This window comes from Trachurus trachurus (assembly GCF_905171665.1).
Source record: "Trachurus trachurus genome assembly, chromosome: 17".
Classification (NCBI taxonomy): Eukaryota; Metazoa; Chordata; class Actinopteri; order Carangiformes; family Carangidae; genus Trachurus; species Trachurus trachurus.
The window spans coordinates 31229218-31247940 of NC_139900.1; the positions used below are offsets into that span (position 1 = coordinate 31229218).

Sequence of the window (18723 nt, forward strand, 5' to 3'; positions counted from 1 at the left end):
CACACGCACACAGATGCACGCACACACGCACACACACCGCGATTTGGCCCAGACTCTGTGATCTGATTTTGAATGCAGCATTTTGTTTGATGTCTTTTTGATGATGGACATGAAATAATGTCCAAATCACCAGAGGCTGGAACTTCAAACAGATCCAAATGAAAACACGGTAATGTCTTCTCGGACTGAGCCTTATTGCGCCTTCATTTGCTACTGCCCCATGCAAGCTGGGCTTTGACTGGGGAAGAGATAAAAGATGAGTTGGAAAACGAAGCACTTTCATCTCCAACAAACTTTGACAACTTTTTCATTTGCAACACAAACACTGCGTGGCTAATATGCTGCATCATAGTATAATCAGATAATCACAGATGGTAATGTCAGCGACTCAACGAGGAGTCAAAGGTGGAGGGGAGATTCTTTGAAGACGATAAAGGGTTGGAAATCATCGCAGCAGGATAAGGAACGGCCAGGATGTGCTGATCTTTTTTTTTTTATATCAAGAACCCCTCAAGTCTTATTGGGCAAAAGGATGTGATCATAATGTTCAATTTCAGAATCCAATGTTCTCATAGGCTGAGAGAGCTAATGCAGAGCACAGGTGACTTAGTGATAATGAACCAATATATATGCATCATGCAAAACCGATCCTTGTGTTTGGGAAAGGGAGCTCAGCACATTCATTCATCACAATTTTCGTCTGTTATGAAAATGCAGAAGGAGAAACTTCCCCTCCTCGCAGTGACATCACCCCCCCCCCCCCCCCCCAAGGTTTAGTCTCATGCAAAGCCTGTTGTGATTCTCCAGTGTTTATAATAAGGCAGCTTTCATAGACAATGCCGGCCCATTTTCCGGTGAACCGTGAACGGGTCATCAACTTTGCATTTAATTTGATTTATAACTGAACGTGAGCCAAGTTTCCGTATAATTTACAGACTGGTTTGGTGTCTCTCAGGGCTTTTGGATGGCTCTGTGTAAACTGAGAGGCCGATGTTCAAACAACAAGGCAGACAGCCATAGTGGACTCAGAGCTTTGCCTTGGCCTCCGCATCAGCCTCCTGACAGCAAACTGGCACCCAGCTCAAAACTAATAAAGTGCACCACCCAGTTCCTACAGCGACTACATGTACTGTACGTCTGCTGAGTGTCTGTGTGGTCAGTTGGAGCGAGGTACTCCTGGAAAGCCACGGCTGAGAGACTTGCTGCGATGCTGATCTGCTAAATCTACGATTTCAGTGCAAGCCTCGTTCGCTCTGTCTCCTCCTTGGATGATGTGCAACAGTTGAGCTGAGCACATGGAAAGCTTTAGACACAGAGCCTGATCAGAAATGATTATGGCCCCTCTGGTTAAACTTCATAATAACTGTCATAATGTATGTATACAGTGAAGGTTAAAGGATCAGGCTGGGGATTCTCTGATTTTTATTATGGATGAAAATTCCCACAAAAAGAACAAATACAACTGTGAACTGATGCTACTAGAACAGAACTGGATCACTGACTGGGCAAACTGAGCGACTGCTGAGGGGGCTCGAAAAGCCCCCACTTTATAACACATCATCTGTGTCTGCATAATATGAGGAATTTGCACCACTGACGTACAATATCAACTATGGCTGGTTCTCCCTCCTCCATCTTGAGGACTGGTCACAAAAACAGACCCTGAGAAAAAAAATTTCAAGGTCTATTTTCATTCATATACTTCATTTGTCGTGATTGGATTGCTCTAATCTTTCTGGAACAGGCAGAAAACCTTGGGCATCATATCATGAATCTATCAAAGGAGGAATGTAAGGCTCTAACCAATTATTATTTTCTTTATCAATATGACCATTTTTATAGAGCTCTTTATTTATATCTATACCCATGCAGTAGGGTTAGGGTTATGATCAAAATCTTGTCCATTGACTCTCTGTCAATCTTTTCCGCTGTTTTGCTAACCCTCCACCTGGCCATGTGCATTTGTTACAACGAAGCCACCGAAAAATCAATACATGGAGCGGTGGATAACTTATATAACACATACAATGTTACGACGTGTCTATCTGTGTAGTCTTAACTGTCATAAACAAAAGATTACAGGTTATGGTGCGCGTTTGTGTCGCGGTTCGCAGAGACGAGAGCTGGGACACCGGGACGGCAGCCAGGCACTACACTGATGTAGGAAACATTGATTTTCCCAAGTCACAAGTCATGTAGTTAACTATTACTCTGGAGCTTTTTAATCAAGGTAGAAGTGTAGCATAGCCACAGGTAAAATCCTGCTTAGTTCCTCTTAAAGCTTTAAAGCTCTGCTCGGTTTCTGATGTGATGATGAAACCGCCACAGCACAGTACAGTGGGGAACTGCAGGGGATCAACAACAAACTTCTTGCTCCGGGGTCCAAATTTAATGCACCCATGAGTTGCCTTATGTGCAATAAGACTCACACTGTTGTCCAAAAACTATTTACACTTTCTCTCAGTTGCTGCGGCACAATCGTCAAAAACGTGATCCCTCAAAACACAGTTCTCAAATCTATAATTCATTCTATCACAACATTTTCTCATTGCTTCCACACAGTAGTCCAAGGCAAAACTCAAACTATCTCCAGATAATCCAAGTGCTGCATTGCTTTAGGTCACAACGGATTGAACTGTTTTTCCATCGATGTGTGTAATTCTTCCGACATACTCACCGTGTAAATCTTAACACTGGAGTCAACTTTTCAAACACAAATCTAAAAGTACATATATAGAAACAGTGAGCACAGCGGTATGTAGCATTCATCAGCTGTGGAGAATATTTGACCTTGTAAGTGAGTAAACATCTGTGAGAACTCACTGGACATAAAGAAACTCAAATTCTTTCACTGAGACAGTTTGTTTGACATTTGGCTGTTTTTACTTTGGCAGCAGAAGCTGTTGATAAAGTTATTTGCTCTGACTGAAGTTTATTTGTTCTTGATACAAAAGCATCGCTGAAGTGTTGTGCTGTTCTGAAGAAAAGTGGTGTGATGAGTGTTTTGAGGAAAATAAACTGAAGCAAGTGGTTGCTTTGGGAGACATGTTCCTTCATTACAATAAACATAGGCACCATAAAGCCCCATAAACCCAGCAATGTAAAAGGACACAACTGGTGTTCATTGCTGGGGTAAATGACTGTGACGTAGTTGTGGGTGTTCATCGGTTCTGGCTCTGATCAGGAGCCATGTAAACACGACACCCGGGTGAATTTCGGTGACGTCTTGGAGAGCAACACAAACAGTGTAAACAGAGCCTCCACCTGCCCAGCGTGGCACTGTTAGACTAGACACACCGCTGCTGCACCTTCTGCTGAGAGCGTGCTGCGGTGGGGGTTGCGCTCAATAAGTTTTAAAAACACACAATCACCGACCGAAGCGTCTCACGTGGAGGCTCCAACACCTGCAGGGGCACCAACAGACACATACATTTTACCAATCTGCACGGCAACAAGCGGCTCCACGTTTGAATCTGTGGTTGCTCTGTAAACTGCATGTGATGATGCCGCTCCCCACAGTAGTGCATCACTTTTATTTTATCAGGTTAACCTGCATAAAAAAATGCTTATATCAAAAAACGTTGAAAATAGTTCTATTTATGTATGTTTTGAGTAAAATTTGCTAAGTATATTGAGCCTTTTTTTTTTAAATAAACAAATGAAAGATGTCAGGATTTGGACGTTAGTTTTGGTCTTTTCACATGAATTGCTGACAATAACAAAAAATATACAATATCACCAGTCGTATCCTTTTAATTGTCATTTTGCCTCATGTATATGGATCATGGCAGGTTTTCAATGCAAAGTGAGAATAAGCAACCAGACGTCTGCGAACAAGAAAAAATTTCACATTTATTTGATATCAAACAGGAGTTGAATTAAATATCAGCTGATGATGGGCTCTTACAAAAGAAATAGAATGAACCTAATCAGTGCTGCAACAACTTTTCACACTTTCCAACCACGTCCTTTGTCCCCCCCCCCCATTTTTTTTCTGAATAGCTCAGTTAATAAATTAATTTGTGTCAAAGGATGAAACATGTCCGCAAAAACTGCAGTATCGCATTGACACGAACATAACCCCTTAAAAACCTGACAATTTTCTTTCAAGTAAAATAAATTACACAAGTATCCAATTCACTCCAAATCTGTGCATGGCCCGGTGTTAACAAATATACTACTGGCAAAACTCATCATTCATGAAAGCAAAAGCACTTCACAAGCAGAGACGTGAGCATGATTTCATATGGACTGATATCGCTCAAAACTTTTTTTTCTTCATATTCAAACATACTACAACGAGTCAAGTGTGAGAGGAAAAAGCACATTTCCACCATTTTGATTAACCTTGTCTGAAGAATCGTATTAACATTGAAAGGGCATAACTACTGAATGGTTGCCATTTCTTTTTTCTTTTCTTTTTTTTTTTTTTACTTTTTTTCTTGTATTTTTTTTTTTTTTTTTTTACGTTTTACACTAGTGGTACAGCAAAATATATTTTCTTTAGCTGTTACTTTGACAACAGTTAAATGTGCAATAGAGAAAATATAAGGCCTGAGTCTGAATTAGTGGTTTCTTTACTTTACAGTCCTGACTGTGTAGTGGAGCCACACTAGTTCTAGTTCTGTACTTCATGACTAAAAAGACCCTGGTCCTGCAAAGTCCCCCCGGAATATGTAAGGAGTTTCATAGTTCTTTGCTTGGAGGTTGTTGTTTTTTTTTTTTCATTTGAATCCCTTATTCTTCAGCTCTTCTTTCAGTACAAGAGAAATGCCATACTTATCTGTGGAACAGCGCCTGGTGTTATTCTCTGCACCTCTTTAGTCCAACAGCAGAGCTTTCACAGTCCACATTTGTCTGGCCTCGGATGGACGTGTTTTGTGTGTTAATGAGATCTGTGTGCAAAAGTCATTTATTCATTCCGTTTTTCCCACCCAACAACATTTCACTTCCTGTCCTAACAGGAAGAGCATGCGGAGTGCGGAGCCAGCCTCTCGCCGGCTGTCTTGACATCAACCAAAAGCACCCAACTGTTAAAACCTGTGCAAACAAACACGGCCCACGCTCAGAGGCTGGTAATGAGCTGCATTTGTCCGTCGGTGGGGGCTTCTCCCCCCTGTGCGCAGTCTTCATTGTTGGGGGGGATGATGCACCCGTCGCTGGTGCCTCGGTTTATGTGGTAGTAGGACAGGGGCTGCGGCGCATCGCCAAGCTCAGGCATGCTTTTATGGTAGGCATCCTCGCTCTCGCTCCGAGGTGAGAGGGAGAGCTCCTCCTCCTCCTCTTCCTCGGGGGGATACGGCGAAGCTGAGGGTGAGGGTGAGTCTCTCAAGTTTGGCATGCTGGTGTAAAGGGAGTCTCTATTATTGTTGGGTGAATGGGAGCCCATGTCCTCCACTGCGGTAACAGTCTCAGAGCCATGGCCACCCTGCCCCTCCAGGCGCCTGGGGGCCTTCTGGGCGCTGTAGAGCAGGGAGTGAGTCCTCTGGGGCAGGAGGGGGGCCTCCAGCACCTCCTTGTGGTGGGGGTGCAGGAGCAGCTCCAGGGTGGCGTGGCCTCCTCTTCCACTTCCTCTCTGGGGGGATGAGGCCTCGGCGTGATCCGCCACGATGGCGTCATCCTCGCTGCCGCTCCCGCCCCCGCCTCGGTCCACCGTCACTCTGGTCTGAGGAGGCGGGGCTCTGTCCCTCGGGGCGTCGCGCCCTTTGGGGGCCACGCGGGGTCTTAGGTTGTTGTGGACTATCTCGGATATGATCATCTTCTCGAAGGCGACGTCGTCCAGGTTGAGGCCCCCCAGGTCACCCGTGGATCGAACGCCCACGGCCTCATAGTCGTCGTCTCGCAGGGAGTAGCTGTTGTTGAAGTTGCCGTTGAGGGGGAGGGTGTCCATGGCGCTGATGTCCCTGCTGTTGCTCAGAGAGTGCTGTCCTGCAAAGGAAGGCAGAAGGAGCATGTGAGACATAATTTTCCGCCTTTTGAGAGAACAGAACAGTCTCCACTACACCATCCACGTATACTTGATACTGCTCAGGACACTTCACTCTTGTGCTCTTTGATCTCTGGCTTAATTTTTTATTTTATATAGATACAAAAACTTCTAAAATTCAAAGGAGAACCCAATTAGCTCTCCAGCATGTCCATCCTCATTATGGCTGAATCTCATTATAGCCAATCTAAGAAATTATCCTGAACAATATTGGAGAAATGAGAACAAGCGATGACTTAAAAAAAAATATATATACACTGTAGCAACACGTTGTAAAGCAGCTGATGACCAGGTAACAAGACAACGGCATACAAAAAGCAACCGACAAGGATAAGAGTAACATAAATAAAAAAAAATAAAAAATTACAAGCTGATGAGGAAGTGTTGTGACATTAACAATGAATAAAACATTCCACCTATTAAAAGAAGGCAAGACAAGAGAATAATGTTGAACACAGATGTGCCAGCCACCTCTCTGCACTGGGGCCCCACAAGCACAGCAACAACCCCCACGCACACACATACACACCACACACACACACACACACACACACACACCACGACAGACAGGCACGGTGCAATGACTCACTTTGCCACCACTCACATCAAGTGTGTCTGCTCAGGCTATCTGGCCTAAGAACAGCTGATGTGCAAAAAAGTAAAACAGATGCTTTTTTTCAATTGCAGCAGAAACAACAAAATCACTGAAATAAGACAAAAGTGGAAGCTCGTAACATCCAGCCTGGATTCAGTCGATCCAGCTCAGATTGTGTCCTTGCAGTTAACTATAATTTAACCTGTATGTGATGCTCTTCACAAATTGTTGTAGCTGGATGGAGAATGACAGTGAAATTATGTGTTTAACAGTTTGAGAAGGACAAATCAAGGACGACTGAATCCTGGACTCAGCAGGTGAAAGGGTTCAGCAGCAAGCACAGTCTTTTTTTAAGTCTACTGAGAAAGAGAGAACATTTTCCGATTCACATGTTTTTTTTTTGTTTTTTTCATTCCTGAAATGTAAAGAACATCTATCGGCATTATGTTTGCAAAATGAAGACATACACACACACAAAATGGAGAACTGTTATTATTCTCAGGGCTATGACTAAGCTCAAATAGCAGGGAGAAGGGGAGGGGGGGGGGGGGGGGGGGGGTCGTTTGATTTGATATGAGGAGTTTACTGAATTTACTGGGTACACTGTGAGACTGTACGTGAAGGCCTGACATTTGAGAGAGAGAGAGAGAGAGAGAGAGAGAGAGAGACAGAGAGAGAGAGTGAGGGAGTGATGTCGTCACTACTCAGACAAAAAAAATAAGAGTGAAACTGTAGTTGTGGGTTTCAAATGGATGTGTCAGAAAATGGATGATGGCAAATGAGAGTGAAAAAAGAAACCTCTGAAAACAACATCAAAGACTTCTCTAAAAAAAAAAAAAAGAGTGACAGGAGTGCATGGAGCAAAAGGGCACAAGGAAAAAAAAGGAGAAAAAAAAAGGGGGGGGGGGGGATTATTCGACATTTCTCTGAATAGATTCTACTTCCAAATTTGCATTTGTCTATGCACAGGCAGTGGTTTTTATTGCAGACAGGTATTGTCTACCGGGAGAAGAGGGGGAAATGATGTGAACAGAATTCAACTGGACACGGCAACAGCTGCACTCTGGGAACCGTTCCAGCGAAGATTCATCCAAGATGTTCTCCTTACAGATTTTACTGCATCAGACGAACATCTGCAGAGTATTACTTAGTATTAATACACTTATAATAGAGGACACGCTCATCCTCTTTTGCAGGGAGCTAAATGTAATGACTATAGCAGAGGAAGTTTTTCAAAAAAGGCAATGTTAAACTTGACAGTCTCTCGGCGCGGATTTCATACTTGGTTGGTGATCTTCACACCAGGTTTTGACATTTGTGTGTCACACCGCTGCCTGCTCTTCTCAAACTGGTTTCCATATGTGAAACCTTTGAATCTTGATTTTTTTTTTTACCCCCCTGTTTGTCACCGCTTCTTTTGATCGACTGTTAAATAAGTGGGGTTAGTATTTCCTCTGTGGGTTTAAACCCGGCTAAGTACGGCAGGTTGGGGAAAGAAAAAGTCTTTCAACAGGTAGAGGAGATGTTTACGCTGACACTCAGAATTACCTGCTAATTAAATATTGCCACTTTTTATCTATCTCCTGCGCTCCACTGTTAACATGCAATTATGCTACAATGATTAAGTAGGTAAACATTTTAGGGCAATAAAGCACAAGCTGTTGACTCACACACACACACACACACACACACACACACACACACACACACACACACACACACACACACACACACACACACACACACACACACACATACGCCTACTTCTGTTTCTGACTCTGCTGCTGCTGAGCTAAAATAAATAAATAAATAAATAAAAAATCTCTTTCAAAATATCTTTGATTTTCTGTGGAAGCATTGTTTTGTTTCAACCCTGCTTCATTATCTCTGAGTGTGAGGTGCCCTCATTGTGCTGGGAGCGAGCTTGCAGCACAAAACAAGACCACGATGGCCATGCTGAGGTTAAAGCTATAAGTTACTGCACATCCTCTCCTGATGCTCTTTCACCATACTGCTGTTTTTGCACATTCCCTTTTATCATCAAATGCTTGAATATCTGAGGGCTATGACTCTGCCCGCATTGCGTCATGTGGTTCTGTTTTTTTTTTCCTTCTATTCTTTAATTGGGTTTCTTCTGCTCTGCCAGCGAGGAACTAGGTCAACATAAACACTGACATGATTTTAAATCAAACTTCAAAGTAAACTATACTAAATGTAAAGATTTCAACATGTAAAGATATCGAGCATGCATCCAGGGTGAGAGCATAAATGATCTAGACCAGTGTGTAAAGCTGGTACTCAACAGAGAGGAATTCCCATATGCCTGCTCAGTAGAAGAGATAAGATAGCATTGACGTCTGTGAGCTTTATCTCCCTCTGTGTTTACAAAGGAGAAACTTGCGCAGATAAGAATTACAGAGAAGGTGTGAATGAAGAAGAACGAAAGGTAAGTCTTGAGTAATTATTCTCAACATTTTTCATTCATGCTGTGCCGCAGCCACAACCTCAGGAGTTTACTTGTTTTCAATAAACCCAACACACTTAAAAAGATATAGTTTGATATCTTGGGAAATAAGCTTGTTGGCTTTCAGGCAGAGAGCTACATGAGAAGGTTGATACCACCGTCATATCTGCAGGTGAAGGTTAGATCTTAGCATAAAGACTTGAAACAGGGGGAAACAGCTCGCCCGGCTCTGTCGAGTATCTCTACAGCACATTGATCAACATGCTCCATCTGTTTTGTTCAGCTTTTGTAAAACCTCAAATATAAAAATGATAATTTGCTGTTTATAGGCGATTGTGTGCTAGACTGTTTCTTGGTGCATACACTCCAGGCAAAGATGGAGTGGGATCAATCTTCTCATCTAACTCCTCTTCAGAAAGCGAATATGTGCATTTCCCAAAATGTTGAATTTCTGCTTTGAAACAAACACAAGTGGTTGCAATAACAAAGGTGGAGGGCGGATGTGCACCTGGGGAGTGAAAGGCCGGTGGAGAGGGGGTGTTGCACACCACTGTTTCTGCCAGGAGGTTGTTATAAGGGTTAGTGTCGTGTGTTCGGAGGAGAGGGTTAGTTAGGAGGTAGTTGCCAGTCATCCCTGAAATAACAGGAAGAGAGAGGGAGAGACAGAGAGAGAGAAAAATCAGGGGGGGGAAAACAGCAAAAAGGAAAAAAGAGCTGGAAAGTACAGTATTGTACTTCATGGTCTGTGGTGGTGCACTGGGTAGCTGTCGACATAAACAAACACTGACATCCACTGTCCAGAATCTGACGCCACGAAAGATTTATGACCTGCGATCCATCTGCCTTCTGTTATGGACGGAGCAGCCGTCGAGACATTGGTCAAAATGAAAACATTATCCAAACAGTTAGCCGACGCAACTGACAAACAACATTATCGCGTGGTGTTGACCAAACAAAGCGCAGCAACACAAATCAGCTGCAGTGTTTATGTGAAACAAGTTCATCTAAACAAACTCATCCAGTCGAGACACCAGACAAAACATGTCTAAGTGGCCTGCCATGAATAATACAGTATCCCCCATCATCCTCCGTGTGCTTGTGTAAATCCTCAAGAATGTAATAACTATCCTCAGTCATTTGGACGGATCTCTGAGAGACTCTGCGCTGGCATGTGTACTTCTTTAAAAAAAAAAAAAAAACTAAACTAATCCATAACTACAGCCAAATCTGGGCTGGCACAGTCTAGAGCCTGAGCTTCATGCTGCTGGGATCCGTCCCAAAACCTGCTCTGACCTTGGCCTGACTTTGCTCATCTCTGCTCCCTACCTTCACCGTGACAACCACTCCAAGGGTGAAGTCTAGTTTGTCGCCAGCCAGGATCATTACATTATGAGCTTGCGTCCTCGGCGGCAGCCGCTAAACATCACGCCTCCTTTCTGCCTCCGTTCCTCCTCTTTCAGCCGATCCCATCGAGCAGAAAAACTGCAGGAAAACTCGGTGAACTTTTGATACGCGGACAGGATTTATCGCTGCTTTTTTTTTGATCGTTTTAACGATAAGAGAAATGCAAAAATTAAATTGAGTTTTATCTTCCTGTTTTTTTTTTCCTCCCTAAGCTGCCACAGAGCCATGTAGGCTGCACCCATTGAAGTGTTTATTGTGAATTCAGAGCCTCGTCACAAAGAGAATAGCGTATGTGTCTCGTCTGGAGCTGGTGGAAGAAAGGGTTGCTTACCCTGGTTGAGTGTGGAGGTGCTGTTTATGTCTCCTGAGATGAAGGAAGACTCCGACTGCTTCCTCACCGTGTCATTCCACATCCGCCTGATGCGGCTCTGGGGGTAGAGAGAAAAGCAGCCATTGATCAGTCATTCGGGGCTTTCGGCCCTGAGAATCGAGAGGCTACGTGGGTTTGCGATTCAAGTCTACACTTGTGCACAGGATTCAGCCCCTTGATGACACGGTCGTGCTACACTGAAACAAATGGAATCTTACAGCTTGTAATTTGAGAGATCGACGCAGAGGGACTATTTTTTTCCCCCCTCCTGATAGAAAAAGCAGAAGCTGCCATCAAATTCCCAGAAGCGCTCTTAAAATGGATCTCAGAGTCAAAATAAAAGATATTATAAGAGACTTCTGCGGCCAGTTCAACTGTACCATCTTATCCGTTTTTTTTTTTTTTTTTCAAAATCCAGTCTACCCACCAACCAAAAAATATATTTTCACTCTTTTAAAAAATTTCATTGTAATGCTGTCTGTCAGCTAGCTGCATTGTACAGTAACACTTTTGATTTAAAAATCAATACCATGCCTTCATAATATGAAACCTTGGCAAACTTGATAACTAAGCTGTAACTTCTCTATATGAAGCCTAAAATCAGTCCACAGTTTAATTGATCATGTGTAAATTCATTCTTTAATTTAACAGTGCAATGAAAGGTGCTGGACAGGAAAACGGGTCAGCTCAGCAATAAGAACATAGTGACTCTGACTGCTGTTGCCAAAATGTGTATTTGGCCGAATGAATCGAGAGACTCGGCTCTAAAATTATAAAATTCAAGTGCAAGGTTGAAAATAAACTGAAATTTTTAAGGCTTTACTAAAGAAAAAATTGTCAATGAATCCACTGAAAGACCAAAACCGATAGTTTGTCCCCAACAGCTTTCACACTGGCTGCCATCCTAAGTATGGCCGACTATGTGGGGGACCTTCAGTATACAGTATAATTTCATTTTTAAAGGGGAAAATAATTATTAATCAGGGCATTGTAGATTTTTGGAAACATGAGCTCACTATTCACTCACGGGAGTGAATAGTGTAATTGTTGGATTCTATTTTCAGTCGAGGATTAATACACATTTGGTGCACCAGCGAATAATTACACCATGATGTCGTACGTGGGAGTGACTTCAAATAATATACAGTGTCCCTGTTCAACACAATGAGGGAACATGTAAGGCAACAGTGTGTATCACTGAGGTTTTGGCTGCACAGACAATACTTGAGGTGAATTTGTTTTGGTGTCTTTGTGTTTTTTGTTCCCAATTAAAACTAAAGGAAATCACCAGACTTCTCAATATTTAAAACACTTCTTTTGTGGAAAACCAAATCCACTGACATATAAACTGAAATATGACACTACACCGATGGCTCTTTTAAATCCCGATACACATGTACTGTACTCCCAGGGCTGCCCACGTACCTGTGTGGCAGATGAATAGCGTGCGGTGGATCGAGACGTGGCTGTCTTGGCTGAACTGTGGGGGCCCTCGGATGGCAGCGCGCCGCAGCACTGGGACTGACGGAAACATTTGCTGTACTCTTTGCGGACCTGCAGAGGAACAAAGGTTCAGGGCACGCTGAGCACACACAGACAGCAACGCAACCCCATCACCCCACCTCACGAGAGTTGCAAATCCCAAATCCTTATCAAATGCCATCCAGCTGACAGCAGCTTAAATGCCACAGACTTGGAGATGAACACTGTGAGAACATGTTGAAACCTTATAGAGAGTAAGCACTTTAATAATAATGTGGATGTTTCTAAATGAGACCGGTAAATATATAATTATAATTTTCATTATTGATTAATGAGTTGTTTTTTTTTAATGGCAATCACAGTCAAATGTCTAGCTTTGTCCAACATTACTACCATTTATGGCAAAGAAATGCAGCAGATTCTCATATTTAAGAAGCTGGAGCATGAAATTTCAAGCTATTTTTGTCTCAAAAATGTATTAAAATACTTGCAGATTAATTGTTGATCAATTCATTAACTTGTATATGATGTCTTCAAATTTCTGGTTTAATCCAAAAGCAGCAAATCCAAAACCTAAAGGATATTCAGATAATAACAGTGGAAAACAAGTCAAGGAAAGTGGAAGCATTGGTTGATAGAATTTTACCTTCTTCTGCAGGAGGCAGTGGAAGATGAAGATGAACATCCCTTGCAGGGTGTTGAAGATGGTGAAGAGGTATGCCATCACGATGGAGGATTCATTGAGGAAAAACAAGCCGAATGACCACGTGAGCCCCAAAAGACAGAGCAGGGCGAACGCTCCCAAAACCCACGACCTGCGAGAGAGAAAGACAGAAGAGAGACATAAACAAATGAAAAAAAACAAACCAAACCACAGAGGATTTAATTTTTCCTCGGTTTGACGTTTCTCTCCTCCTGCACAACATGCTGCAAAAAAAGAAGGAAGAACTACAGCCATTCTGCGTTTGTACCAGCAGTGGTGGTGTGCTGCTCTGTATAAACAATGATGCAAAGGTTTGGAATGAATGTGCATTTGGTTATTTGACACTAAGTCAAAAAAATATGGAGTTGATGGCTACAGAAAGTGCAGACGCAGCAGGATTTTTTTTGACAGCTTCCAGGAAAGCCTAGACAAAATAAGATAACTTAACAGTCAGTTTCAATGACAACGGCAGGGCAGATACTGATACACGAGAGGGAAGTGAGCCACTCCGAGGAAGATACGGTGAGGAGAGAAAAAATGGGACCACAGCGTGTCACAGAGAGAGGGTACACAGAAAAGTGAGAGGCTGCTGAGAGCGATGTCTGATTAGATCCGCTATCCAGTTTTAGCCACTGTTGATACAGGAATATTTTTTGGGGGGTCTGAATGATCATTTAATTCCAATTATTTCCACTTTTTTGTGCGGAGTTACACATTTGACACCCAAACTAAATGCAGACTCAGGGTAGACCCTAATTAGGAGCCGTTCATGAGTTCATTTTGACTGCTTCAACGTGTGAAGTCCAGCATCCAAATGCAAAGAAATGCAGGTTGTCTGAGAGCTAAAAAACAAGCCTCGCAGCCAACTTATGCCTTTTTTGGGTTTGGACCAAAATCAGAGTGGCTGCCTAAAAATCAAACGCCCACATAACATATGTTGACCTGAACTCAGACATATTGTTGAACAAGAATCCAGGCACAGAAATGGCCAGGGATTTGTCTTTTTATCGAGCATATGCAGCCCAATGGAAGAAGGGAAATGGAACGGGGGGAGGGGAGGGGCGTCCGTTTTTACCATCGTTAAATCTACGAGGGTGGTTGAATCCATTTTCTAAGGAAACCTGTAAACTATGCCAGCACAGGAGCAAACAGATAGCAAAGGTCAGATACGCAGTTATGAAGGAATAAAAAAGGCAATATAACTCCACATACTGTAGTACAAATACTGGAATCATAAAATAACTAAAAAGGAAGCACCTATGGACCAAAATAACACCTGAAAGGAAAAATTATTGGTCTGGTCGAGTTTAAGAGCAGAGAAAAATCAAATAAACGCTTAGGTCAGAGGCAGCATTTTAAATTTTTTGGGAGGAGGAGAGCAGCAGTAATGGTGCGTTTTATTATTCTCTTTCACACATGCATGCGTCAGCCTCACACACATAGTCTCAAACCAAGCATCCACAGGCCGGCCACCTCATCTCCTTGAGTGACACCCCTCACCTGATACCCCCCAGCCTGGAAGAGTCGGGTTTCATGGAGGTGGAATGCTTCACCATCTTGTACATCGTCACCACCAGGAAGATGACATTGACCTGTCAAAACAGACGCGTATCAGGGTTAACAGACTGCACTTAGAAAGGCATCAGATTTCTGCTGCTAACAGAGGAGGAGGAGGAGGCAGAGAGAGCTCAGACCACCGAAAATACACTATTACAAGTGAAGATCCACATCATTTTAATTAGTGAAATTTTCATACAATTTTGTATTTTCAGAAATATTATAAATGAAAGTACTCAGTGGAGAGGAATAGACCCTGAGAATGTGAAACTATTATACAGTATATGACATAATCCATTTTTCATTACTCATTGTGTAGCGTGTAAGCAGCATTTATTGCTAAAGTGTTGATTTTATATAGAGCCACAACTGATGTTTTTTTTTTCTTGATGTGTGATTAAAAAAAAGAACCCATATTGGAAGAAACTTTCACTGTCTGTTTTGTCTTTAAGAAACTGCAAACATAAGATGTTCAATATATCTAAATTATATCTGTCAATAGAAAAAGTTACCACTTTATTTTCTGCCAGTAAGTAATTGTTTCAGTTCCTCTTGTATATTTACTGCAGAACTCTTCATATTGATTTATCAATATGTTAATTTGTAAAGTAACTACAGCTGAAAATAACTGTGGTGGTAAAACGATGCATGAACTGTAAATGCCCAGTTGCAGAACTTGAGTAAAAGTGCTTTTGGTCCCAGTTCATCAGTGGTTGCCAACAAACAGTTGTTATGTTTCACTTTGACTTAGGGTATTGCTTAATCTATGGTGGTTTTGGCTCTGCATATTGAGCGTCAACACCGGCATACCTTTACTGAGAGGAATATGAAAATTTAATGCCTTGGTTCAGATCATAAAGTACGCTGACTTCCAAGGAGAAAAACAACAGTGCGAGGTTATTGCTTTGGTCTACTCCACACAGCTTTGGCCTTCAACGTAAGCTGCACTGAGAGTTTCTCTTCCCTCTCTCTTGTTTGACATTATACTCAATCCCGATGTGCAAATCCTCATCAAATATGAGCATGTATATCTGATGGCGTCCAAAAACATCTGATGCACGGCGGGCGAAAAGCTCCAGAAAAATACTGAGAGGAAAGAACGGGACTGAGTGCCATATTTTAGAAACATTTTTTACCGAGGCCAGGAAAAACATTTAAGTGATTCAAGCCATACATCGAGAAAGGTTTCCATGCTCTCAGGATGTCTCTATGTAAGCACTGCAGGGCTCATCGCCACCAAGGGAAAGGAAGGAGATGTGCTTCAATTTGGTCCAATAACATATTAAACCTTTGAAATTCAGTACTGTAAATAGTCACTGAAAAAAAAGTAGATCCATACTTTTATTTTACTAAAAGGTTATATCCCATATTTGCTCCAAGTCAGCATTTTTCAAGCATGAGCAATCTACTGTACTTGAAGAAAAATAAATCGTAAATATAAAAAAGCATAAGTTGGCAAGAAAACAAAGTATAATGATCCAAATGTAGTTTTTCTCAGTTTTTCAAAGACTTCATTTTCAATTCATTCGCAAATAAGAACAAAGATGCTCTTTATTATCCCACATGGATGCATTCGGAAACACTACAAGGAAAACAGAAAAGGCTTTTTAAATGGAAACGAAGAGTGTGCGCGCGAAGCAGATGGAAACCAATAACAGCGGGGGGAACGATGAGAGAAAAAGGAGTGGCTAAGAAGACAGAAAGAGGCTTTTAGATCACAGCTTAGAGTAATGCCGAGTTTTGTCTGTCAGCCACCAGGGCCGACTTACATCCGCATGAGTCGAGTGGCTGGAGATGCATTTAACACTGCTGCAAGTGATGACACAGATCTGATGAGACAAGACGGACGGATGGACAGAGAGGCAGGAAGGCACTCTGCAGAAAGCTCAGGCAAACCGCACAGCACACGGACCCCCCCGCACCGAAACACCTCCTACCCCTTAACGCCTGGTCTCCGAGGGGCCGTCCTCTACAATATTCAGGTCTCTCACTTCTCTGCCAAAACACAGCGTGAAAAACAAGCGTTGCTGACGCAGCACCTCCCCTGGATTTCCATGTATTTACAGCCCATGGACAGATTTACATGTGTGTTACCGTATGCGCCTATATGGATATGCAGCGTGTGTTTGTTTAGGACTGTGTGCATGCATTCCTGCATGTGTTGTGTTGTGTGTGTGTGTGTGTGTGCGCACGCGTCTACGTGCATTGTGAACACCCAGCGCACCACATGAAATATTAAAAGGTGAAGATGGAGATGTCCGTGTGCTGGGATTGGCTGGGGACGTGTCATGATCCTCAGCAGGGCTATGAGCTGTGGTAATGGTTGTCTGGCCCACCCACTCATTACTTCCATGTTAACCCCCCCCCTCTCCTCACCATCACCCTTGTTTTCCCACTGAGCAAATGACCTTCATGCCTGAGATGATTTCTCCTCCTGATTGCAGGAGGGGAGTATTCTCTAGATGTACAGCAAGGACCAAACAGCTTTAAGTTGTTGCCGCTCACCTATTCTGATTTCAGAGGATTTCATAGCTGAGTGGACACTGATGTCCCAGTGTCAGCTATAATGGGACCACTTTCCTTTCATGCAAATTGATCTGAGAAAGCAGAGCCAAGAGGCTGCCAGCGCAGAGAGAGAGAAAATCTATAAACTGTTTTCAAAGCTTTTCTTTGAAAGAGAAAAAAGAAAGTTATCACACATGCGCACAATATTACAACTTACCACAATAATGAAGGTTACAGGCCCAATGAAGCTCCAGATAAAATGGTTATCAACCCTCAGCCAGCATCTACAGGGAGCAAAAGGTGATATTCAGTTCATTAAATCATCTCACTGCCAAAACAAAGTTGTGTCTCATCGATCAGGGCGCAGGGGAGTCGGCTGGATGACGAGCTGCAGCTACAGAAAAGAGACTCTCCTCTGACCACAGAGAAGAAAACACGACTTTGGGGGAGTGCTGGCCTCGTGCCACTAGAAGCTGCAGTCTAAAAGGCAGCGGTTGTTGGACTCATGACTTCACAGTCTACAAATGTCCACAAACGTGTGATGTCTGACCGTGTGTATAAGACTCTGAGCAGTAAACAATGTAACAAAGACAGTTCAAGAATTATTATTACTAGTTTTTTAGGTTTTTTTAATCTCAGTCTGTGTTTATCACCAGAAAACAGAAATGAATTAATACTGGAGCAATAAAATAGAGTTTACTTAAATCCCATAAATGAGGGGATTGCAGTCTTATAAATCATAAAGCTTCCTGCGTAGATGAAAACCAGCGAGGATGTGCATGAAACTTTTAACTAGCAATTATCCACATGTAAAGAATAAAAACCCAGCAGGCCAGAGCAGCTAGTGCACACATTCATTAATGTTGCAACTTTGCTTCTCATCCTCTTCTTTTTTAGCTGTGACAGGGTGTAAATTTGCCAAGGAGCAGAGGTGGACCGCTACTTTGCAATATTACTATGATTAGTATGGTCCTGCATGCTGTGTGGGTGTGTCTCGATGTGGAGAGAGGGAGGACTAATGCCCCTGATTTCTATCCTCGCGCAAGAAGAGTCGCTGCAGAGATGCTGCACTTACGCCCGCTGTGTGCCGTAGCTCCTGTAGTCGATGGCTGCTGAGATGCCCACCACCACGGCCGGGGTGAGGTACCCGGAGATGTAGTAGTACTTCCTGCGGGAGAACTCGCTCTCGAACACCTCGACCAGCATGAGGTACAGCTGCACACCCTCCAGACACATCCAGGCAAAGGCAGCCAGGAAGCAGAAGTGGAGTATCCCGGCAATGATGGAGCACACCAGCTGACAGGAAGAGACAAGGTTTTTAATGGGGTGAATTTCCTAGTAGCCAATAATTACTTTTTTCTAAGTATCAAGGTGTTTTATGTGTTTGTTCAGACTTTAAATGTTCACAGATCAGTGACGTTAGCCTAATTCAGCCAGATCAAATACTGTAGGATCAAATGGCGGCTCTGCTTAAAGCTGCTCTCATCACTATTTGTACAGTAAATCAACAAAAAGGTCACTTGAGCTTTTCAGCATCTCTCAGCTCATTTTGGTTTTATGGCCACCAATTTTATAGCTCTGGCTTCTAACCAGCAGGCAGGCAGCTGTTTCCAGCAAAAAATAAACCTACATTTGACAACCTGCCCAGCACCAAAGA

General features: G+C 42.8%; 1 protein-coding gene across 1 annotated transcript in view; it reads right to left on the reverse strand.

Moving 5' to 3' along the window:
• Positions 1–5065: 5065 nt before the first annotated feature.
• The window catches only part of adgrl2b.1 (adhesion G protein-coupled receptor L2b, tandem duplicate 1), a gene marked incomplete at its 3' end in the record, with an annotated part of 126447 nt that continues 112789 nt past the window's right edge, over positions 5066–18723 (reverse strand). Inside the window, exons 17-24 of the mRNA XM_083991109.1 lie at positions 18142–18362; positions 17284–17350; positions 14505–14596; positions 12948–13116; positions 12245–12373; positions 10781–10877; positions 9554–9679; positions 5066–5928 (exon numbers count right to left, since the gene is read on the reverse strand). Coding sequence (XP_083847235.1) covers positions 5066–5928; positions 9554–9679; positions 10781–10877; positions 12245–12373; positions 12948–13116; positions 14505–14596; positions 17284–17350; positions 18142–18362 — 1764 coding nt within the window. The remainder of the gene's footprint in view (positions 5929–9553; positions 9680–10780; positions 10878–12244; positions 12374–12947; positions 13117–14504; positions 14597–17283; positions 17351–18141; positions 18363–18723) is intronic.